The 24989-nt window shown below is 52.4% G+C and overlaps 2 protein-coding genes across 2 annotated transcripts in view; both read right to left on the bottom strand.

Moving 5' to 3' along the window:
- The window catches only part of LOC147646203 (maestro heat-like repeat-containing protein family member 7), a 142243-nt gene that overhangs the window by 50365 nt on the left and 66889 nt on the right, over positions 1 to 24989 (bottom strand). The window lies entirely within an intron of this gene.
- On the bottom strand, positions 12471 to 17831 carry LOC147646205 (uncharacterized). The gene is made up of 13 exons (XM_086873788.1): positions 17588 to 17831; positions 17160 to 17231; positions 16716 to 16787; positions 16442 to 16513; positions 16253 to 16354; positions 15729 to 15836; positions 14970 to 15041; positions 14708 to 14779; positions 14519 to 14620; positions 14167 to 14310; positions 13727 to 13798; positions 13347 to 13448; positions 12471 to 12716 (listed from the first exon to the last, which is right to left on the bottom strand). Exons 1-13 carry the CDS (start codon positions 17682 to 17684, stop codon positions 12547 to 12549), a joined length of 1257 nt encoding a protein of 418 aa, XP_086729914.1. The 5' UTR covers positions 17685 to 17831; the 3' UTR covers positions 12471 to 12546.

Raw genomic sequence — 24989 nt, 5'->3', positions numbered from 1 at the left:
TATTTTGAGGAGATTTCAAGAATTTTGAGGGATTTTGGTTCGATTTTGTGGGAATTTGAGGAGATTTACGGAATTTTCTTGGGTTTTTTGTGGAATTTTGTGCATTTTTTCTAGAACGTTGAGGGATTTAAAGAAAAATTAAAGAATTGTGGGATTTTCCAGTACTTTTTGTGGAATTCTTCTGGAATTTTGTGGACTTTTTCTGCAGTTTTGTGTATTTTTTCTGCAATGTGTGGGATTTTTGTAGGAATTTTGTCAGATTTTACTGGAATTTTGTGGGGTTTTTTTATTAATGGAGAAGACAATGAATATTTTGCCAAACCTCCTTTCAAACAACAAAACTTGGGGCAGCACGACAGAAAAGAGGAAAAGAAAATCTTCCCCAGTTAGAACAGAGCCAGAGTCCCACCATTTTCCCCTCCACTTTCATTTCTTTTCTACATTTAGAGGCAAACCTTCCATCTCCAAAAGCTTCCATCTCTCACTTCCTGATGCCGTTTGCCACCCTTTAGCCTCGACCCCCACGGATCTGAGTGCTGTCCATGTGGGGCTGGGGATGCTCAGCCTGGAAAGAGAAGGGGCTGGGGAGGCCTCCCTGCAGCTCTAGGAAAGATGGGCACAGAGAGGAGAAGGCTTTCAACTGCAGGAGTGAGATTGAAGTTGGATCTAATGCAGCTGCTCTTTTCCACTCAGGCTGCTGGGCCACTGGCCCAGGCTGGGCACAGAGGCTGGGGATGCTCCATCCTTGGCAACATCCAAGGCCAGCTGGGAGCAGGGCTCTGAGGAACCTGTTCTGGGGGAAGATTGCTCAGCTTGGAACAAGATGGTCTTTAGGGTCCCTTCCAAGCCCAAGCACCCAGGGATTCCATCATTCTGGCATCTCCCTTGTCCACTTCAGCCTGGGCCTGGGCTCCTGGCACTGATGTCACAGTGCACGCTCCAGCTAGAACTTCCAGCATCCAGCAACGGCCACAACACAACCCTTGGCTCCTTGTGTCAGCACGCTCTTCACCCTGCTCCAGGCCTACCCCTGTCACCTTGTTGTCACCTGCTCCCTCATACCCCCAGCAGTCCCAAAAGCTCCCCGTTGTGTGCATTTTGCTCTCCATCCCTGCAGGATGTCTGCATTTGCTCCAAAGAAGGTATGGTACTATTCCACGGAGGTGGACACCCCGCAGCTGCCTGGCTGGGCTGGAGCTCTGTGGGATAGTGTGGGAAAGGGACCCCACTGGGAGATTTTGCTACCTCTGCAGGCTGGCACAGACACAGAGGAGGAGATGGAGGTGGATGTGAAGGAGGTGGAGGAAGAGATCGAAGTGGATACACAGATGGATACAGAAGAGGACATGGAAGTGGATGGACAGGAGATGGGAGAGGAAGAAATGGAGGTGGACATGGAAGAGCACATTGAGGAGATGGATATTGATATGGAAGACGAGGAGGAGGACATGGTGTTGGGATGAAGAGCGATGCCAGCAGTAGAACAGGCAGGTGCTCCCCACAGGCAGAGTGGGTCCCCTGCTGCCAGCCTGGGGCTGGGCTGGGCACTCCCTGCTCAGGGACACGCTAGCCCATGCACTGGATTCTGCTGGCCATCCCTGGCCTGGCCTGGGCTTGCTTTGGGCCACACAAGCCCTGTTCCAGTGCCTGGGCCACAGCCCCCAGCCCCAGCCAGCCTCACTTCTGGCAGCAGAGTCCCACTGTGCCAGTGTCCCAGCCTGGCAGCACATGGAACACCCCTCCATGCCTGACTGCACTGACCGTGCTACTTGTTTTCCTTCCAGGACTGAGGCACATCCCGGACACAGATGCCACCCTGCTGTATATACGTTTTACAGTTGTTGTGTTCTGATAGACGTTTTGGAGTTTGCTTAAGTGTTCTGTAAATACGTTTCATGTAGTTTTGTTAGATATGTTCTTAGGTAAATAGGTTCTATAGTTTGTTGTTGTTGCTACCAATATTCTTACAATGTAAATATGTTGTGTAGTTCATTCTTGTTCCTTTTCTTCTACAAATAAACATTCTTTGTTTTTCACACCCCAGTTCTCTTTGCATTTGCCTCGGGCACATTTGCAAAGTTGTGCTTTACATTCGCTCCAGGTTCCCAGGGCTGGATGTCCCTGCGGGAGCTGGCACAGCCACCCCAGGAGTGGGCTCCCTGTGCACAGGGGGTCCCACTGACAGAGCTCACCCTCTCCTTGCAGTTTCTCTGCACACACTTGGTAGCTGGAGGGGCAAATCCCAGTGGGCCCTGTCCCATGGCATCCCACATGGGAGCAGGGCTCAGCCTCATCCATGGCTCTTCCCTGGCTAGCCCCAGGGCTAAGGAGGCTGCACTGGGCTGCGGGCAGCCTGCTTCCTGGGCACCCTGAGGTGCTGGAGCCAGCCTGGAGGGAGCCTCAGCACAGGGGCCTCTGGCCCACATGCACCAAGATTTCCTTTGGAAACCCCCTCTGTCACCACACTCTGCTACAAGCACAACATCAATTGTTCCTCCTAGTTAAAGGGGAGACCTTAATTGGCACAAATTTGTCCCTTGGACTTTCTAGCCCAGCAAATGTCAGCACTTGTAATCCCTGTTCTGCACTCCCTGCTCGGGCACCAAAACCTTGGAACCTGCCAGAACATCTTGAATTAGCACCAACCTGCAGAGAGCTACAGGGGGAGAACCTACCCCCAACCACACAGGGACATTGATGGGCTGGGGCAGAGCTGAAACTAAAGTATTTTAATGCCAAGAGAGAGGATTTTTTATTGCTGAATTCATTCTCCCAGGACAAGAATGAAAGCTTTGTCTCCTCACCTGCCACACGTCTATTGCCAAGGTTTGCTTCTGAGTTATGACTGATTTTCACTAATCTGTTCAGAACTCTGATGCTCTTCCTGCCTAAGGTGCAGAGATGATATTTCAGATATTTCAGAGCCAGGTGAGCTCAGCACAGCTTGTGCAACACACAGAATTTCCAGACCCACAGATTCAGGCCATGCAAACTGATACTTTTTCATCTCTGTGCAAAGATCACTGCAAGGATGTCAGTGATGTACCACACACTGCTCAGAGCTGTCCCATCTATCCAGCTCTCCCTAGTCACTTCACACACTTCACTCCAAGCACTTTCTGATAGAGTTCAGTAGCACATGGGATTTCATCCTGGCTTTTCTTCCTTTTCTCCTGAGCTGTCTCCAGACACAGTGTGTGGGCACTGCAGCAGCATGAACGTGGCACCTCCCTGACACTGAGATTCATGTCACAACTTTTCATCCAAAGCAGCAAAGAAATGATTCCCACTGGCTCCCACACGGCTCCCTGGTAACTTTGTGCTGCTGCAGCTCCAGCACCAGCCCTGGTGCACAGCAATTTCAAGAGGAGACACACCAAAGGAATCAGCCATTCCCAGAGAAGAAACATCTGTTTGCATGGCCCAAATCCCCACAACACTGCAGACTGTGGTGACCCTGCACACTCTGCATTTGCACTTCAGCCTCTGTGCCTCACTTTTCCTCTCACTAAAGTCCCCCCAGTTTCCCTCATGCTCACATTCCCAAGAGAATTCAAAGCAGCATTAGGAGCAGGGAGTGATGATGGGAGCTGTCCCAAGGCTCAACAAAATTTCTCAGGCCTGACAATTCTAGCCAAGGACAGAGGAAAAACCTGCATGGAAGAGGTGTGAAATCAAAGCAGTCATCAAATTTAGGTAGAATGAGAGAAGCTAAAGAGGTTTTCAATATTTGCAACAAGATTAGCAGCTCCAGGCACAGGAGGGATGTGACATTTTCCCCACTGTAACAACTCTGGGATGCAAATTGCATCTCAAATCCTTCTCCCCAGCTCTGGGACTTGTTCAGCCACCAACATGGTGCTGAATTTTTCAAGCAAAGTGGAAGCTGGTCAGAGAGGTGGCTTGCAAATCCAAATCACAGAGGACAGCTTGGAAGCAGCAGCCAGAGCCAAGAGAGGCAGAGCCTGGCCCTGGGGTGCAGCACAATGTTGTGGTTTAGATTTGCTAATTTCGTTTCCCGGCCAACACACCAAATAAATGTCATGGTTTTAAAGCAGTAGCTAAAAAATTACAAGAAAACTTACTTATTTCTTGCTGTGAGATATACATTAGAACAAGAGCAAAAGAGACTTAAAAGGAATAAAGAAAGTTTTTTAACAGAACTACAAGAATAAGAAAACCAGAATAACTTCCAGAAAACCTCCTTCTCCCCCACTACCCAACCATTCCTTTGTTCACATGACAACATAGAGACAAAAAACTTGGAACTTTGGTGTTTAAAACACTCCCAATTCCTGCTAGAGTCTTTTCATCAGCTTTGTAGAGAAACAGAAGTCTTCTGCTAATCTATGGAGTTTTTCGCAAGAAAACCATTTCTGTTATAGTTTTCTATTTCTCTGATGCCAGCTGCCTGGAAAAAATCTGTCAGCAGTTCACTCCTCCCATTTCACATCACTCTGAGGTTATGGGTCAAATGAGTCTTGGGATGTCATTTTTAAGGATGAGTTATTCAAAGGCAAAATTCTCTTCATCTGTCTCTGTGAGCTTCTCTGGAAACAGAAGTTTTCTCTTTGCCTCTCAAAAGGCTACAAATCTTCAACTATTACTTTTCCCTCTGTTTCAGTATCTCACAGCATCACAATTACTCCACCTCTTGCTCAAAATCCACACTTTGAACACTCCATTCCTCCCAATATATTCTATCATGAATTAAAGGAGCTCTTTTTCAGAACACTGTTGTCCATCTCCATAGCTTTAACAGAAAAATATTTCAGTTTAATTAAAGCATCTCCTTATTCTCTCTTCCCCATCTAAAACTTAACTCTTTTCTTCACTGTTTTTGATGGTTTTATCATGTCTTCTTCATGTTATCTCTCTCTCTCTCTCATCCTTCTCTCTCTCTCAGAAAAAGAGTAATCTGCAAGTCTCATCCAGGTAGTAAAAGAGTTAAAGTCTTGGAAAGCTGCAGATGTTGATGGTGTCAGGTTTCAGTCCAGCAGCAGAAACTGCAAACCAAGCCAGGCCGGCCGGCTCCGTTTCTCCCCCCCCCGCCCTCTGCGGCCTTGTCCGGCCTGGAGGGGGGAGGAGGCCGAGACAGAGCCTGTTACCTCGTCAGAAGCCAGAAACCAAAGAGAACAAGAGAGCCCTGGCTTTACATCTTAAGGTGGTGTTCACAAGTTGATCTCACTTTTCAATGGTCAAAACTGCTGTCAGTTCTTAGAAATGACCAATAATTGGTCACAAGAAAAGACTCCCATCAGCCTCTCGCAGCTTCAACTTCCTCCCAGCTCCCAAAGCTGTCTTAAAGGTAAAGTCACCCCATGACACACCTGTCTTCCAAAACAAAGACAGATGGGGAGTTTCTCCATCCTCCTTACCTTTGCAGGGCCGGTAGAGGTCTTGGTTCCGCATGCTCTTTTTGTGGGGCTTTTTGTGTCTGTCCCCCTCCACTATGGGGGGGCTCGAGTTGTGTCTGTGCCCCTCCGACTTAGGGGGACAGGGGATATTTGCTGCCCCCTTTCTGCTTCTGGGAAGCCTGTGTGGGCTCTTTGTCCCCCTCTGATTTGGGGGGTGCCAGTGTTGTCACCATCCTGGCAGCCCCCAACCGCTCTTTGACCTTTTCCAGACCAAGGGTGTTCTCTGTCCCGTTGCAATTTGCGGGGCTGGCACAGGCACCTCCTCTTTGGGGGGGCTGGCAGTCTCCCCTTCCCACTCGCACTTGGGGGCTACTCTGGGCTCCATTAATCTCTTATTTTGGGGGGGTTGGGTATTTATCTCCCTTCAGTTTGGGGGGCCCAGGGATCATCTCCATCCTCCTCCAGTTTTGAGGGGCCTGGGAGTAGTCTCTGCCTCTCACCGATTTGGGGGGACTGGTGCAGGCTCCACCCTGCTCTGATTTTGAGGGACAACCTGGAGGAAAAGCATCAAAAGCTTGACAAAGGCTGAAGGGAACGCTCTGATTACCCCATTTGCCAAGAGGTTCCCTTAGCTGAAGTTGCTAACAAGGACCAGAATTGCCAGCCCGCAGTGGGTTTCGGGTTGTTTTATTTCCTGGGCCCTCAGTGCTGCGTGGGACACGGGAACTGGGTGCTGCAGAGGCTGCGGCAAGGCATCAGAAATGCCCACCCAACACAGAAGGATGGTAGAAGATCTGCTCCAGCACTGGCCGGTCCATGGGGTGCTTGGACAAACACCAGCAGATCAGATGTTGGCACTCTGGGGAGAGAAGGCAGAAAGCAGCGCTCACTTGCAGAAGGCTCCTGCCCAGCTGCTCCCAGCGCCTGCAGAAGCCGGGCCACGCTGCGTGTGCTCGGAGCTGCCCTGGGCGGGAGAGCGGCACGGCAGGATAAGCCGTGGCCTTGATTGGGAGGTGGCCCCTGCCTGGACCCACCACCACTGTTTGGCATCCCCGGGCCCGCCGTGCTGGGCCTTGCACGCTGAGCCCACGCCCGCTGCCCGTGGCCATGTCCCACCCTTGGCCCCGGCCATATCCCTGCTTGCCACGGCCCGCTCTGTCCCGCTGTCCCCGCTCACTCACCAGCTCGTCCCACGGCAGGACCATGTCCTGGGCCACGCACTTGATGGCCACCTGCAAGCCGTGGAGAGAGGGGGGCTGAGCTCAAGCCTGGCTCCAGGACACTTGCTGCTCCTCCACCTGCTCCTGAGATGGCTCCCCTGGATCGGGCTGGGCTCCCACTTCAACCTGTGGGCTTTCCCTGGCCATATCAGTGGTCAGGGCTGCACCTGTGCTGTTGAGGTCCAAGGGTCCAAGGGAACTGGGAGACCTGTCCCTGGGCTCTGCACCTTCTGCAGGCTGACAGGTCTGGCTGAGCCTCTCCGAGGGATGGAGGCTGTCAGAGATAGCAGAGGCTCCTAGCACCATGGACATTCTCTGACAGCCTGAGCTTCTTGCATGGGTGGCAGGTGTTTTCTGCTGTGCCATCCTTGCAAGGGTTGAGGCTCTCCCAGGGATGGTGAATCTTGCTGGGAGCAGCCTCCTGAAGGGATGGCGGCTTCTGGAGGAGCTGGGCGAGCCATAGCAGGGCACGTGGCCTCACTTCATCAGCTTCTCCAGTTCTTTCCACATCGCCTGCCACATCCCAAAGAAGAGCGGCACAAATGTCCCATTGTGTGCCCAGTGCTGGATCATCACTTCCTGCAGCTCTAGGGCCACTGCCACGCAGGGACTGCAGCTGCAGGAGCTCTCCAGAGGGCTTGCGGGAGCACCTGGCCACTTGTGAAGGGTCGCCCAAGGCCTGGAGAACCTGGGAGCTGCAGGGGCTGCTCGGTTCCTCCATGAGCCTCTGGGCCTAACCCTGGGGCGCTTCCATCTCCTCCTCATCTGCTGTCTCCGTGGTTTCCAGTGGCCAATGGCCCACCAGCCACAGCAACCAGCAGCAGGACAAGTGCAGGCATCGGGATGCCACCGTCACACATGGCTACGGCACGTCCCATGGTGACTGCACTGGCAGCTGCGGGGGCTGGCCCGGTTTATATAGGGCTGGCGTGGTGATGTCACAGTGCTGTGGCCAGGACAGCTGTGTGACATCATGGCCCTGCATCACCCCAGCGCTCAGCTCCTTTGTGACATCACGGCCCCACCCAATTCAGGGGTCACACAACCGGCTCATCCCTGAACATGAACATGGCCGGGAAAAGCCTGGAAATAAGAACCGGAGCTCAGCCCCTTGCAATGAATCCTTCCCTGGAGCAAGTGGCAGCACATCAGGAAGAGTGCTGCTGCCACCTGTGTCAAGCCCCAGCTCCCAGAATGCTGCAGCGGCACCAACTTCAAACAACCACTACCCTGTGCCAGAGAAGATCCCCCAGAGACAAAGGGAGGTGAAGTTCCTCTGTCTCTGGGGAGATCTCCTGAAATGGCTGGCGAGGACTGCAAGAGTTTTTTCTTAGCAGCTCACCAACTTCTGCAGAGCCTCTGTTGTAAATCAATCAGGATATTCCAAAGAGCACTCATTCTTGTCCCACTGCTCTGGTTTTGACTGCCATAGGGTTCCTTTCTTCCCAATAGCTGGCACATGCTGCGTTTGGATTCAAGATGGGAATGCTGTGGTTCAGTCAGGGGTGGTTTGTTTTCTGCTGAGGAGGGCTTGCCCTTTTCCAGGACTTTGCAGTGTCCCTTGGTATAATGCATGTTTTCCACTGGGAAGGGATGGGTGAGATGCAAAGAGGGATGGAAAGAATGCATTAGAAAACCTGTACAGTGTCTGTGTTTATCAGGTGACCATCCACATCCTGGAAGGGGATGATTTAATTTCTATATTTTTTAAATAAATGTATTTAACAAGTCAATTTTTATTGTGCCTCACATTTTTGGCCACCTTCGTCTCCAGCTGAGCTTTCACTGCACCAAATTTCTTGCTACAGTGGCAAGAAGCATCTCTGTATTCTTCTCCTGACCTTCATTCCTTGTCCTCTACCCGTCCCATCCCGCACCAGGGAGCGGGGACCTTCCTGGGGCAGATGCAGGAGGATATCCAGGACAGTCCTTGCCTGGGACGGGTGTCAAGGAGATCCAGGAGGGTTCAGTGTCCAGCTCTAAGTCCTGGGACACCCTGTGCCGTGCTCCCAACAGCCCCGATTTTCAGGAAGGAGCCACAGCAGCCTCCTGGCCATCCATGGATTTTTCTCCCAGGAATTCGCTGTGGAGCTTGTTTCTGTTTTCCTGCTCTTTGTGAGCTCCTGTCCACATGGCATGGAGCTGGAAGAGGTGGGAGGGGGCAGAACACACAGCTGGGGAACTCTTGAGGGCTGCTGTGTTTCTGGCACCCTGCTTTCCTCCTCTCCTTTCGTGTAGCTGTGGGCCGGGACGGAGCATTTTTCTGGGGGAGCTCCCGGTGCCCTGGATCCCTGCCCTGAAAGGGGAGGGCCTAGAGACGGCATCTCTGCCCTGCCCCACGCAGCCAGGCTGTCCCACAGAGCTCCTGCAAAGCCCTGCTCCTGCCCGCCAGGGCATTAATTAGCGAGGTTTTAATGAGGGAGGAAGGAACGGCGTTCATTAGGGAGGGGATGGCGGGGAGCCGCTCCGAGCCGAGGGGGCGAGGCCTGAGCGGGAGGCGGGGCCAGCGCTGAGGGGAAAAAGGGCGGCAAAAGGCTCAGCCCTGCTGAGGGGAAACGTCGGGAAGGAGAAGACAGAGTGAAATTGTTGGGGAAAAGGGAGACACGCACCCCGAACGGTGGCTGGGGAAAGCTCCATACACTGCAGCCTGCATAGCCCAGCCCCAAACCCAGGGGAAGCCATGGCTAAAATCCAGGATAAACAGTGCTGAGGATCCAAGGAATCAGAGCCATGATCCGTGTGGAGAGTGTCCCTGACAGGAGGAACGTAAATGGAAGTGAGCGAGGCTGGGGCAGGAGGGTCAGAGCGAGCAGAGAAGGGGGAGCCTCTGTCCATGGCAAGGCCCAGGGCAGCCCTGTCCTGGCAGGTGGGCAGGGAGCGGATCCTTGAGCTGCTGCACGTTTGTGCTGCCCTCGCTCAGCCGGGAACCCCCTCATTGCCCGGGGGGAGCTGGTGGCAGTGGGGAGTGGGAGAGGAAAGAAGCGGAACACAAGGATCTGTCCTACAGCCACATGGACTGCAATGCTGTGTTCATGGGCTGTGCCAAATGGCTGCCCTGTTGGGAACAGAACCAGAAACCTCCACCTAATTTACTGCTCTAGGGAAAGAAAAAATTCCCAACTTTAATTCCAGGGAGGATAATTTAATATCTCCTTGGCATCTGGAGATCTATTACCTGAATCCAGTCATGAGTTTCCTTCAGGTCTTCACCCTCAGGACCAGTTAAAAGACAGTGGGGTTAAACTCTTTCCCACTTGTTAAATCTGGATCATCCCGTTCTGTGAGGGACTTTCTTGGTTGCCACAGCCTTAACTTGCTGTGAGGCTTTAAGGATTAGAGAGCCTCCTACTCTCCTCACTTACCATTAAAGCCGTGGCTGCACAAGTTTACAAACAATGGGGCCACCTCTTGCCAAGTGGTCTAACATTTTAGAAAAAGGGGCCATTGGTCTTCAAGAACTGCCCTGTGGTGTTCCTGCACTAGAACTCCTTTGGCCTGCTTCTGTTCAACACCCACATAAAATTCAAATTCTTTTTCCCTGTTTGGAAGGGCTAGGGCAGGTTCTTCAGTTCATCTGCTGTTTAAGACTTCAAAATTCTGACAGTAGTTTTGCCCATTGAAAAGTGACATCAACCTGTGAACACCACCCTTTAAAAGTTAATCCCGGGAATTTCTCTTTCTCTTTGGTTTCTGGCTTTTGAAGAGGTCACAGGGCTCCGGTTCAGCCTCCTCCCCCCAGGTCTGACAAGGGCACAGGGGGAGCAGGGCTGGCCAGAATTCTGCGGTTCCCAGCGGGGGATGGAGACTATGAAATGACAGGAGCCCCTTCCCAGAGGGAAGTACTCCCATCTGTACTACTGGACTGCCCTGACTGTCAATCTTTGACTTCTTCAAAGGGTCATTGCTAAACAAAACCTTGGTTTTGCCTGCTGACATTGCTGGTCAGGCAGTGTCCCGGGAGATGCTCTTGATGGTTTCCCCTTTTCCTGGTCATGGCACTGGAGGAGGTCCAGGCCCAGGTGATGCCACTGAAGGAAATGTGCCCTCATCCCAGGGACGCTCAACACGGACTCCCCCAGCCCCTCAGTGCCCCGCTGCTGGTCACAGCAGCCCCTGCCTGGCTCCTGCCACCCACACTCTGGTCAGCCCTGCCTGCTCCTGGACATGGGGCTCAGCCAGGGCTGGTGCTGTGTGGGCTTTGCTGGTGGTACCAGCCGGACACTGGGGTGAGAGCTCCATCTCTTTATTGGAGCAGAAGAGCTGTGCTGGGCCCTGCCCTGGCAGGAGGGACCCACCTTCAGTCCAGGCCACAGAGCAGGGCGGGTCCCTTCAGGGACACAGGGCCTTGCTGTGGGTGCTGGCAGCATCTGCACAGCAGCAAGCTGGTAATGCAGCTGTGCCAGGGACAGTGGGCATGGGCATGGAGATGTGAAATGTGTGGTGCAGGTGTCCCTGAGGGAGGTGTTTGGTCGTTCTTGTGAAGCTGCAGAGGGGCACCTATTGAGAGAGGAGATGGCTGAGGTCCCAGCTGCAGCTGGCACACAGGGACCCTCCTGCACAGCGGGAGATTCTCACTGTGCTCAAAGATTCCCTCTGAAGACTAGGAGGGGAGCTTGTCAGAAGTCCCGAAAAATATCTGGGGAAAGGTCTTAGGTTAGTTGTTGAGACGAGGTACAAATCTCCAGCGGGAAAAGAGCCTCTCCAGTAGGCTGGGTGTTTTGGGGTGTCTTAGTTCTTCCTAGAATAAAGATTACCAATTGACTGCAATTTCAGTTTTTATTCTAGATGTGTAAAAATGTTCCGAGATTTTCTGAATTCTAAAACTACCTTGAAAAATACAGAACTACTATGGAAATAATAATCTATAATTGTAGATTTCTTTCTACAAAAAATATTTCTAAATATTTCTAAAAATTTCAAATTTCTAAAAATGAAAAGCAAAGGCAAAACGAGGTCGCCTTTTCAGAATTCTAAAACTAATTTGAAGAATCCTAAACAACTGTGAATATTGGGAAGAAACATTTGGGGATTACTTGCTACCAACAATATCTCTAAAGGGTTCTAAAAATTTCTAATTTCTACAAATGAAAAACAAAGTCAACATGGTGCCCCATGCCCGGCTGCTGCCTGCCCAGCCAAGGCTGTGGCCAGCCAAGCAGCTGTGCCAGTGCGGGTGGTACCAGCCAGAGCCCAGAGCAGAAGCCCAAAGGTGTTGCTCAAACCCTTCCCTGGCAGGAGGGGCCCACATTCAGGCCTGGCCAGGCACCAGGGCCAGCACCTGCAGGGACAGAGGGTCCTGTTCTGGGTGGTGGCGGCACAGCAATAAGCTGATAATGCAACTGTGGCAGGGACAACGGACACTGGCTTGGAGATGGAGAATGACAGGTGCAGGTCTCCCAGACTAACGTGTTTGGCAGGACATCTGGAGGTGCAGAGGTGCTCCTGTGGAGAGAGGAGGTGGCTGAGGCCCCCAGCTGCCGCTGGCACGCAGGGATCCTCCTGCACAGCAGGGCCCAGAGCGGCCAAGGCTCCCCAGCACGGCTGGAGCTGCTGGCACAGCTTGGCCCAGCTGGACAGCTGCCCCTCAAGGCCCCGGCGAGCAGGGGATGGCTCTGGGCAGGGTCCCTGGCCAGGAGCGGGCCCCAGAGCGCCTCTGCCTTTCAAGGGCAATCTCGTCCCCGCTCCTTCTCCTGCCCACCTTGCTTTGCCTCTGCCCGCTGCTCCTGGGGCTGCTCTTGGCCAGGCAACCTCAGTGGCAGCCAGCACTGGCTGCAGCCCCAGCGGGCTCCCCAGGACAAGGCCCAGCAATTAAGAGGCCAATTAAAGGCCTGGGCAGCAGCAGAACTCTTGGCAGAGTTATTTGGACAACCACTGACTATCTACAGGTCCACAGCAGACTCACTGGGAATGTTTCTATTCTACAATAGACTTTCAAAAGAAGCTGTTTGAGGGAAAGATGAACAAAACACTCACCGTTTTGTCTTCCAGCAATACCAGATTCCAACACCGCATAAAACAAGTAAATGCACCAAACAAATCAGGCCTGCCATTAATTCTGGCCAACAGCGTGTTCCCTGACAGAAACCTCTTCCGATGTCCTTCTGGGAATTGGGAACACGTGTTGTGGTGCTGGCTGCATCTGTGGGAGCAATGGGCAGTGAGAGCCCATGCTGTGCTGCTCTGCTGAGCTGGCAGCATGGTGGGAATGTCCAGGATGTTCTCTGTTTCCCCCAGAGCTGGGGCCTGCAGGCACCTTGTTGGCCCTTGGCACAGGCTGTGCCACCCAACAAAGCCCAGAAGGCCGGGAGCAGAGCCCGGGGGACAGCACAGCTGCTTGGGCAGTGGCTCCTTCCAGGGACACGGGCCAAACCCATCCCTGAGCAGCCACTGCCACTCCTGACCCTCCCTTCCCTGTGACAGCTCCCCCAGCCCAAGGGGACAGAGCCAGGCCCTGTCAGGGGCCAGTGCAGCCCCTGCCCAGTTGGGAGCCAGGGCTGGCTGTGGCCCTGGGCTCGTGGCAGGGCTCCCGCTCGGGGCTGCTCCTGTGCCTCGGGCCTCTGGGCGCTCACGGCTACCTCTGGGAGCAGCTGCAGTGGGATAGATGTTGGTGCATGAGTCCCATTTCCCAGGAGCTGGAAACGAGCTCCAGAGGCCTGGAAGCTGAGGTGCCTCCAGCTTTGGCTGCTGCTGGGTCATGCAAGGGCCAGCCCTAGGGGAAGAGCTGCTGGCACACAGCCCCGCCAAGGGCTGAGCCCAGCACAGCAATTACCTCCTGTGTCTGGGCCTGTGCCTGGCATCGCCTTCTTTCCTGCCAATGAGCCACTGCTTTCTCTGGGAAACGTCTCCACCTGCATGGTCTTTTGGTCCATCCCTTGAGAAAGGAAGAGGCACAGCTGAACCAGATGGAGAAGTTCTTGATTTGGGTGCTGGCATTTTCAGGACCTCATGCTTGTCAAATACGGGGATAAGGTTCAAAAAATGCCTTGGCTTTTGGGCCCTCTCTCCTCCAAAAAGCTGCCAATTCTGAGCAGTAGTGAGGGGATTGTGCAGGGTGAGGGCACACACGTGCACGGCTCTGTCCTGACACCTGAGCTTTGGGCTTTGGGCTCTAAGCTGGCAGCTCTCCCAGGGGGAAAGGCCTTCACCTACCCTCACCATCTCCCAGAGCCTCAGTCCTGGACGTGGGTTGGGAAGCCAGATCACCTTCACCAAGAGGCTTGGCTTCAAGGAAAGGCAGGACAGAAGAGCTCCCGTGGCTCTGTAGGAGATCCTCAGGCTCCCTGGGGCTGGCAAAGGAGTCACACAAGGCACAGCCCTGGGGCCAGCCCCTTCCCTCTCTGCTCCTCTCCGTGGCTGCACAGAGCACATGGAAGGAGACACTGGCATTGCACATGGGAAGAAGATTGACAGCTAAATGCTCCTTCCTCCCACTGACAGCGATGCTGTGGGATCACTCAGGGCTCCAGAAGGGAGCAGGGCAAGGCTTCCAGAATCCTTCAGCCCTGAGATTATGTTAAGGGATATGGCACATGAGTGAGCTCTTGCCACCTTGACATTATTCCATCAGGAAAAGCACATTGAGAACTTGCCTCCAGCATTCTCCAAGTCTTGCCAGCTGTCATCTAGCCGGGCTTCCAGATAATCCATGTCCTGATCCCAGTCTAGAAGCCAGTACAGATCAGAACCACGTCCATGGTGCGCTGGGATCCACTTCTGCCTTGGGGTAGTGGGCACTGCAAGGGGTTTGGGTTAGATCGTGAGTACCAGATGTCAATGGACATGGCCAAAGCTGCAGAGGGGCCTGGGGAGCTCTGGGCTGGCTCTGGTCACTCTCCACCCTCTTTGCAGGCCCTGTGCAACATCCCTGGTGGGGGGTGACAGGGCCAGAGCAGGGATCCTGGCTGCTGAGTCTCAGGAGAAGGCTGAGGGACATGGACCCACCTTGTCCTCCCTGCAGCATTTCCTTCAGCATTTGTTTCATGGGTTTTGATGGCACATGGAGTTTCTGGTGTCCTGCAGCTTTGTTCTTTCCACTTGGAGGACCTTAAGAGAAAACAGTTCCCCTTTGCAGGAATGGATCCCAGAAAAGCAGTGCTCAGCCTGTGGGGTCAGGAGGGACACACCACTCACCCCTGCGATGGGAGCTGGGCTTGCGTACAGTTACCAACCCAGGAGCTGGGAAAGTCCTGCCTGCAGGCACACCTGTAACTCAACAGCCACAGAAGCTTCTGTCACCTCTGCTCATCTGCACAGGCAGCACTGAGCCACGGGAGAGGTGAGGGGAACGCGATGGGCGAGGGCACACACGTGTATGTCTCTGTTCTGACACCTGCAGTGGTGCCAGGACACTGAAACTGCTTATTCTGCCAGGAAAGGACCATTGAGAACTTACCTCCAGCATTTCTCAAGTGTTTCAAGCTGTCATCCAGCAGGGCCTCTGGATAATGCAAGTTGTGATTCCAATCTAGAAGGGAGCCCAGATCAGAACCCTGCCATGGTGTGCTGAGATCCCCTTCTACTTTTGACAACTGGGCACTGCAGGGGTGTCAGGTAAGACCCTGGGTGCCAAATGTCAAAGGAGAATGGCCAAAGCTGCACAGGGGCCAGAGGACCTCTGGGTTGGTGTCTGGTCACTCTCCAAGCTCTTTGCAGTCCCTGTGCAACATCCCTGGAAGAGGTGGCTGGGGCAGCCCAAGGCCCATTGGGGCTCTCTCACAGCTACAGCTGAAAGACTTGCTAAAGCAATGAGGAAAAACTGCAGCAGGCAGTTGTACAACTATCCCTCCCTCACTCCTGCCCTCTCTCCCTCCCTTCCTGCCTTCCTCTCTGTCTCCATCCCTCTTTTCCCTGGGACAGCTCCCCCAGCCCAAGGGGGCAGAGCCAGGCCCTCTCAGGACACACTGGAGCCTTGGCCTCCCCCTTCTGCCTTTTCCCCACCCTGGGCACCCCTTTGCAGCCCCTGCCAGGTTTTGGGACGTGTCTCCCATGGATGGACCCCAGCAGGACTGCTCAGTAGCCGAGTGCCCTGAGCCTGCTGGGGATAATTCCTCTGGGCTGTGCCGGTCTTGGCCAGGCTGTGCCTGCACTGCCAAGCAGCAGAGATGGCAGCTCAAGCCTCAGCAGGGCTCAGGCCCAGAGGCACAGCAATTACCTCCTGTGACTGTGCCTGGCATGGCCTCCCTTCCTGCAGCAGAGGCTGCCCATGGGCCACTGCTTCCTCCGGGAAACGCCGCCTTCAGCACAGCCGCTCTGTCCACTTCTGCAGAAAGGGGCAGCTGGATCAGATGGAACCATTCACCACTGGGGAAACTTCAGGAGGCAATGCTTGTCAAAGGCATGGTTAAGGATCAAGAATCCCTGAAAATTTTTTGGCATTGGCCAGGGCCTACACTATCAAAACAGCTGCCCTTTCTGATCTACCTGGGGACCGAGAAATTGCAGGGGATCTCAGTGTGAGCATGACCCCTGCTGCACTTTGGGCTCCCTGCCTGCTGATGCCAAATGCCTTCCTGCAGAGGCTGGGGAGACGCTGCAGCCAGGCCAGGCTGGGAAACAGCCCTGCAGGCCAGGAAAGCAACAGTGGGGCAGCGAGGCTGCCATGGATCCTCTTCCCGCTGTGCAAAGAAAGCCCCTGGCTGCTGAGTCTCAGGAGAAGGCTGAGGGACATGGACCCACCTTGTCCTCCCTGCAGCATTTCCTTCAGCATTTGCAGAGTGATTTTGGATGGCACATGGGGTTTCTGGTGTCCTGTAGCTTTGTTCTTTCCACTTGGAGGACCTTAAGTGAAAATAGTTCCCCTTTGCAGGAATGGATCCCAGAAAACCAGTGCTCAGCCTGTGGGGTCAGGAGGGACACACCACTCACCCCTGCGATGGGAGCCGGGCTTGCGTACAGTTACCAACCCAGGAGCTGGGAAAGTCCTCGCTGCAGACACACCTGTAACTCAACAGCCACAGAAGCTTCTGTCACCTCTGCTCATCTGCACAGGCAGCACTGAGCCATGGGAGAGGTGAGGGGATAGCACAGGACGGGGGCACACACGTGCACGGCTCTGTCCTGACACCTGCAGCGATGCTGCCCTGGCTGAGCTTTGGGCTCTGAGCTGGCAGCTCTCCCAGGAGGAAAGGCCTTCACCTACCCTCGCCATCTCTCAGAGCCTCAGTCCTGGACGTGGGTTGGGAAGCCAGATCACCTTCAGCAAGAGGCTTGGCTGCAAGGAAAGGCAGGACAGAAGAGCTCCTGTGGATCTGTAGGAGATCCTCAGGCTCCCTGGGGCTGGAAAAGGAGCCGCGAAAGGCAAAGCCCTGGGCACAGCCCCTTCCCTCTCTGCTCCTCTCCGTGGCTGCACAGAGCACATGGAAGGAGACACTGGCATTGCACACAGGTAGAAGATTGACAGCTAAATGCTCCTTCCTCCCACTGACAGCGATGCTGGGGGATCACTCAGGGCTCCAGAAGGGAGCAGAGAAAAATTTCCAGAATCCTTTAACCCTCACATGACCTTAACAGAAACGGCACATAAGTGAGCACTTCTCACCTTGACAGATTATTCTGTCAGTACAAGTGGCAATTCAGAACTTACCTCCAGCATTCTCCGAGATTTTCACAGTCTCATTCACCAGTGATCCCAAATAATTCAAGTCATGATCCCAATCTAGAAAGAAGCACAGATCAGAACCATGGCCATGGTGCACTGGGATCCCCTTCTGCCTTAGGGAACTGGGCACTGCAAGGGGTTTGGGTAAGGCTGTGGGGGCCAGATGTCAATGGACATGGCCAAAGCTGCAGAGGGGCCTGGGGAGCTCTGGGCTGGCTCTGGTCACTCTCCACCCTCTTTGCAGGCCCTGTGCAACATCCCTGCAGAGGCAGCAGGTCCAGCCCAGGGCCCCTGTGGACTCTCTCCCTCCCACAGCGGAAACCCTCCCTAAAGCCCTGTGGAAAACCATCCCCAACTCTTTCCAGGAGAAGGAAGTGCTGTCCCAGGAAAGGGAAGCCAGGCTGCGGGCTCACCTGCTCCCTGTGCTCGCTGCGGAGCAGCCTGGGCAGCCCTGTCAGGCAGGGCCACTGCCAGGAGGAGCAGGAGGAGGAGGCGCAGAGCAAAGGCCATGGTGCCTTGCCCTCTGCCAGTCCTGCAGCTCTTGCTGCCACCACTGTCCTGACACCGCTGTCCCAATGTCAGCACCGCTGCTTCCGCCGCCGCTGCTGCCGCAACAGTCGTGGTCAAGGACTGACTGCTCGGTCCTCGTGGTGCTGTGCAACCACGGGGCTCTGGGACCTCTGTGACCTCAGAGCCTGCTGTCACCTCAGCCTGCTGTCACCCCACAGGCTGCTGTGACCTCATGGCCAGGGTGGAATTGTGTGGGGAGTGGGATCTGCCTTCTTCACCAGGGAGCTCAACCTGCCCAGCAACTCTGCCCAAGGGCTATGACAGGGTCCCAGCCCAGCTGATCTCACAGGCTGGGGGATGAAGGGATGGAGAGCAGCCCTGCTGAGAAGGACTTGTGGCTGCTGCAAGGAGAGAGGCTGGACATGAGCCAGCCATGTGCCTCCAAAGGAGGCTGCCCAGCAGCTTGAAGGAGGTGATTCCACCACCCCTCTGCTCTGGTGTGAGCCCACCTGGAGTACTGCATCCACCTCTGGGTGCCCAGCACAGGAAGGACATGGTCCTGTTGGAGCTAGTCCAGAGGAGGGACAGAATGCTCTGAGGGCTGGAGCCCCTCTGCTTTGGAGACAGGCTGGGATAGCTGGGGGTGTTCAGCCTGGAAGAGGGAAGGCTCCACGCAGACCTGATTGCTACCTTTCAGTACTTTAAGGGGGCTTGTAAAAAAGACAGGACAGAACTTTTAGTAGGGCCTGTTGTGACAAGACTGAGGGGGAATGTTTTCAATCTAAAAGACAGTAAATTCAGACTAGACATAATGAAGATGTTTTTTACACTGTGGGTTTTGAAACCCTGGCACAGGTTGCCCAGAGAGGTGGGCATCCATCCCTGCTGACATTCAAGCTCATGCTCTGAGCAACCTGATCCAAAGGTGTCCCTGCTCACTGCAGGGCACTGCACTAGATGGCTTTTAAATGTCCCTTCCAAGCCAAGCCATTCTGTGCTGCTGTGCACCAGTAGAGCAGTGCTGGAATAATGCTGGGGTGATGATGCTGGCACCTGTGTTTTGGTAGTTGTGCCATTTAGCTGTTGGCCAAGAGAGGATTGATGGGCTGCACAGTGAAGTCTGCAAAGAACAGTGTGCTCAAGGAGAAACAGGAGAGGAACAGGGCTTCCAGCTCAGATAAATGCCAGCAATTTGCTGCCCATTCCTTGTTAAGAAATAAAGCAATGTTCTGAAGATCTCTTCAGTGTGGGTGCACTATTGGCTATATCAGTGCTTGTGTTCTGTAAAACAGGTGAGTTGTTACAGCTTCTTGCCCCATTTACCACTGGATAAAACCCAAATACTGCATTGCTCCATGTCTCCTTTCTTCCAAGTAAAGGCAGATTTTGTTCATTCTTCAGTGGGACATATTCATCTGTTGACAAGCAAATTCTTCTTGCCATTCACACAATGTTGATTTGCACTAATCCGATTATAATTAAGACCGTAATTTATCAGAGTATAATTAAGACCATATAATTAATTGTAATTAAGGCTGATGGATTGTGAGGCAAAGTGTTGCATCATTTTCCCTTTAGAGAGTTTTTCTCTAATTCAATGACATTTGAAGACAGCTGTAGCCTACCATACTTCTGGCATACTAGAAATGAAAAAACAGCCATGGAAACAGGCTGTTCTATCCTTTTCTCCTCCTCCCTGAAGTCTGAGCTCTTCAGCTGCCTCACAAACATTGTTTTAATTCACACAGGTATCCATCAGGACAGTGGCTGTGAAGCTTGGAACAATGTAGGTTTAGAGCAGCAAAAATAATAATCCATTTCCCAGGTTAAGCCAAGCATTTCCCAAATAACTCTAGCTATCCTCAGGGATGTTTCCAAAAGTATCATAGTAAATGTTGGGAGCGGGGAGAGAGAATGTGAACAAAATTAAAAATACAGCTTTCTGAGATCTTTTTATTCCTATAAAAACAGAATCAAAATTGTTTATAGATAGAACATTAACTAAGAAGTGAACAACAGATTGTCAAGATAATTGCTTAGGAATCAAAAATATCTAAATAAAAATAAGTTAACATGTGGATTTATAAGAAAACAATCGTACTAAGAAAAAAAAAACAACAAACCTACCAAATCTAAAAACAATATGGCTGCCTCATCTGTCTCAATATCAAAAAAAAAAATTAAAAAAAAAAAAAAAAAAAAAATTGAAAATAGTCAGATCCTCATGACCATTACTATATACAGGACCCTCCAGGTAATGGGAATAAACGAAGGAACTTTTGGACATTTTTTTTCTTTTTGGGCTGGGGGAGCTGTCACAGGGAAGGGAGGGTCAGGGGTGGCAGTGGCTGCTCAGGGATGGGTTTGGCCCGTGTCCCTGGAAGGAGCCACTGCCAAGCAGCTGTGCTGCCCCCGGGCTCTGCTCTCATCTTTCTGGGCTCTGTTGGGTGGCACAGCCTGTGCCAAGGGGTGGCAAGGTGCCTGCAGGCCCCAGCTCTGGGGGAAACAGAGAACGTCCTGGCCGTATCCAGCGTGCTGCCAGCTCAGCAGTGGAGCACAGCACAGGCTCACGCTGCCCATTGCTCCCACAGATGCAGCCGGCACCACAAGACATGCTCAGAAGATCTGGGAGAGCATGAGAAGAGTTTTCTACCAGGGAACACATGGTTTGATTAAGTTAATGGCCACTGTGGCTGGTGGAGCACTTTTCCTGCTGATGTGCTATGCTGGAATCTGGTATTGCTGGAAGAGAAAACAGTGAGTGTTTTGCTGATCTCGGCCTCAAACAGCTTCTTGAAAGGCTGCTCATAGTCGGGAAACATTCCCAGTGAGTCTGCTGTGGACCTGTAGATAGTCAGTGGTTGTCCAAATAACTCTGCCAGGAGTTCTGCTGCTGCCCAGGCCTTTAATTGGCCTCTTAATTGCTGGGCCTTGTCCTGGGGAGCCCGCTGGGGCTGCAGCCAGTGCTGGCTCCCACTGAGGCTGCCTGGCCAAGAGCAGCCCCAGGAGCAGCGGGCAGAGGCAAAGCAAGGTGGGCAGGAGAAAGAGCGGGGACGAGATTGCCCTTGAAAGGCAGAGGCGCTCTGGGGCCCGCTCCTGGCCAGGGACCCTGCCCAGAGCCATCCCCTGCTTGCCGGGGCCTTGAGGGGCAGCTGTCCAGCTGGGCCAAGCTGTGCCAGCAGCTCCAGCCGTGCTGGGGAGCCTTGGCCGCTCTGGGCCCTGCTGTGCAGGAGGGTCCCTGCGTGCCAGCGGCAGCTGGGGGCCTCAGCCACCTCCTCTCTCCACAGGAGCACCTCTGCACCTTCAGAAGAGCAGCCAAAGACTTTAATCACCGAGAAGCTGATCTGTCATCCCCGCTCTTCACCTCTGTCTACTTCTGCTCTGCTGCAGCTCCATCCCCATCTTGAGTGCGTCCCAAGACCCACACGTGCAAAGTGAGACCCTCTGCCCCTGAGCCCCCTGGCCCTGGTCCCTGGCCAGGGCTGAAATTGGGCAGCCCCTGTCCACCAGAGCAGGGCTGGGCCCATGGTTTTTGTTCCAATAAAGAGATGGAGCTTTCATCTCAGTGTCTGGATGGTACCACCAGCAAAGCCCTCATGGCACCAGCCCCTGCTGAGCTCCATGTCCAGGAGCAGCCGGGTGTGCCCACAGTGTGGACAGGCAGGAGCCAGGCAGGGGCTGCCATGACCAGTGGTGGGGCCACGAGGGGCTGGGGGAGCCCATGCTGAGCGTCCCTGGGCTGTGAGGGCACATTTCCTTCAGTGGCATCACCTGGGCCTGCACCTCATGAGGCACCCAGGGCTAATTTGGGCTCTCTGCTAAGGTGTGCAGGGATCCCCCATGAGGTGTGCAGCGGGGTTAAATTGAGAGGGTTTTTTCCTCTTCTCAGCACAGCAAAGGGGACACTCTTGGCTGAGGTTTTGCAGAGCTGGGAGGAAGCCTCTTGCGAGCCCTTGGGCCCGGCCTGTGGGCACAGCGGGCAGGCAGAGCCCATCCCTTGAGGCCAGTCCGGGCTGCTCGGGCCGGGCCGGGCCGGGCCAGGTGAGGGCCCCGGCAGGGAAGGGCCGTGGCCGTGGGCTCTGATGAGGCTGCCGAGCTTCACCCTGGCCCTGTGCTGCAGCCAAACACACATTTACAGCCACAGCCATTCTCTGGGGCACAGGAGGCACCCGGGGCTGGAACTGAGGCCATGGCTTCTCACCCTGAAGGGAGGCTGGCTCTGTTGGTTTGGAGGGCACAGCTTAGATCCCAGTTCCCTTTGTAAACCTGCTGGGGAAGTGTGGAGGGGCAGAGAGTTCCAACCCTTTTCATTGGGCAGTCTGGCTGATGCTGTGGGGTTTTTCAATTTTTTGGCCTCTGAATTTGTGTCCTGGCAGAGGGTTAAGTTTGCTTGCTCTCACAAAGGCCCTTTTCTTCTTGGTGCTCAGTGGGACTGCAATGCAGCCGGGGTTGAAGGAGGATCTGCGGCCGCTTGGGCCATGATTGTGGGACACCGTGTGGGACCTGCTACTTTTGGCTGTGATTTGTGGTGCTGCTGGTTCAGGCCTTTTACAGTAACTGACTTCAGTTCGTTCATCTTGTCACCAAAGGTTGGGAATAAATCTCTTGAACACCCCTGTAGTATTAAGAGGCAGGCATTGCTTTCTTGAAGTGCTGCATGCACAGGCCATGGGGATCACAGGGCCTTCTTGGTGGGGTCTTCAGGGAGCCTGGTGGTCATTGAGGGAGGAAGCTGATTCTACTGGAAAAAAGAGGGTTTTCCATGTGTGGAAAAGAATAACCTCTCACTTCCCCATCCCTTTCTGTACAAAGTTATACAGGCAAGTGCATTCAAATATCTCTTTCTGCATTGTCAGCGTATTTTTCTTTCGATATCTATCTGTCTATCTATCTATCTATCTATCTATCTATCTATCTATCTATCTATCTATCCATCCACCTACCTACCTACCTACCTTACTAATCTATTTCTATGCATGAGGTTTTGTTACTTTATAAATTATGACACTTCAATTGAGAGCTGGAAAATGATACCATCCATGTTTGATATAGCAAAGCTTGGCTTTAGGAACACACATGAACTGTGATTTCTTTCTTGCTAGACATATGCTGGCTTGTTTAGATTGACTTTGAACTGATAGCCTGCAAAGCTGGAAAATGCCTGGTGGCCATTGCTGTGATATCCTTAAAAATCCTTTTTTCATTTTTATTTTTTTCTTTTGTGCTGGTTGGTAAATACCTTTCTTCCTTGAGCTGTGTGCTGGCAATATTGGAGGTAGAAAATAACATAATACTGCATTTTTTGGATACTTGATAGCTGTCCTGTGAAATTTTATTGTAGTATGTTCTGTCTAATACCCACTCAGAATTAAATCAGCTGGTCAGCTACTGAGCACAACTTACTGCACAGCTGCAGCTCAAGTTTCCACAGTGCAAGTGGCTTTTTCTTCCTCTGCATATGTATCAAACACAACCAAGTGCAAGGCTGCTGACAGAGGAAAGAGCCTTGTTTAGTGGAGCCAGGACTTTGGGAAGGTGGTAGCTGTTAGATCAACACCCAGCAAAGTGCCTAAATTCCTTTTTGTGACTGCTGTCTGGTGACTTTGGCCTGGCTTCTTGAGGAGGTTCAATTTTCATTTAGAAATGGCACGAGAACACTCCGTGTGCTCCCGTGGAGCCAGGGCTGTCCCAGGACACATGGAGCTGGGACAAAGGGCACATTGATTCTCATCTCAAGAAGCCACCTGAGCTCCTCATGGCAGCAACCCCACGCACTGCTAATGGATCCATTACAATTAACTCAGCACACAGCTTGGAACTTGAAGCTCTGACATACGGAGCTTGTTCAGTTCTGCCACGGAGGAATGGAGTTTGAAAACAAAGAGGTTTAGCAAGGAGATCCACGCACAGCTAAACTCTTTGTACTCTAGCAAAGGAAGTCTTAGGATGTAAACCCTCACCCATCCTCTGGTTTTACCCCTCCAATGAGCCAAATTCTTGGTCTTCATTCCTGTGTCAGTAGGAAAATATGACAGGGAAGTGGAGATTTTCCTTGGCTTCTTCAGCTGGCCAGCTTGTAACCTCATCCTCTGCCACAAACAGGAACAGACAAACTGGGATTTTGTTATGAAACCTACTTGGTGTTTGATTTTACCCAGAAGTAACTGAGATTCACTGGAATATTTACAAGCCATAAATGATGGATTTATTGTGGTTGCTAGAATCTTTCAGATTTTACAACTTTTCTGCTGCACGAGAACCTGGCACTTGCAGAACTCTTGCCCCATGCACTTCTCTAGTGCTTCTTGCAGAGAAGTGCTTTGGGATTAATCAGGATGAGTGCCACGTTCACGTGTGGTTTATGGAGCCCACAGGACAGGGAATTGTCTTTGCTGAGGGCACTGGCTGTCATTCCAACACCTGCATCACTTTTTCTACAGTAATCCTTGTGAGAAAGGTTGTTCTTTGCCATAGAGATTTTTAGTCCACATTTTTTATCTCAAACAGCCAAAAGTTTTCCATCTCACACGTTTCTGATGCTGATTTTTCCATTCCAGTCTGTTGTTGGACTTGTCAGGAAAATTCATCTACAAACACCAGAGGTTTATGTCTAAAAAGGAGACAGAGGAGTCCTTTTACTTGATTTGAATAAAGGGAGAGGCCATGGGCCATTCTCCTGGGGTCTCTCAAATTTTTGGAGGACACAGCCTCCTATTTATCCAAATTTCCCAGCCACGTCCCTGTCTCTTTCCCCATTGGCTGAGGTACTTGAGAGGTCCAGACTCCCCGGAGTGCCTGATACCTAAGATTCCCCTCTAATGTATAACCCTCCTTCTTCATTTTTAATTCTTATGGAATTTATGGTTTTCCCCCATTGTTTCTTTCATCTTTCAGTATCAAATTTCATTTATCAGCAAACTTACAGTTTGTTTGTAAAGGCAAATATCTTTTTTCCATTCATCAATCAGAGGAATCCTTCCCATTGTTTCTTTTATCTCTCAGTGCTAGTTTTATTTACCAGCAGACCCACAGCTTGTTTTTAAAGACAAATCTCTCATTCCTCTCAACCTCTCTTTTTAAAAAAAAATTCTTACTAATTGTCTTTACAAACTTTAGTTATCATTGACTTTATTTCCTATTCCTTGATTTTTTTTTTTTGTTTTGCAATTATTTGCAGTGACATCAATTTCTGTCCTTTTGTAGCTATTCCTGGATTAGTAGCTATGGCTACTACCTGCATCCTCTTTATCAAATGTTGAAGAAATTGTACTAAGCAAGGGATCACGCATGCTAAAAGATAAGAGT

Source organism: Cyanistes caeruleus, unplaced genomic scaffold (assembly GCF_971803275.1).
Source record: "Cyanistes caeruleus unplaced genomic scaffold, bCyaCae1.hap1.1 HAP1_SCAFFOLD_110, whole genome shotgun sequence".
Taxonomy (NCBI): domain Eukaryota; kingdom Metazoa; phylum Chordata; class Aves; order Passeriformes; family Paridae; genus Cyanistes; species Cyanistes caeruleus.
Note: the sequence above shows the minus strand (reverse complement) of the source record. Positions and strands in the feature narration are given on the sequence as shown.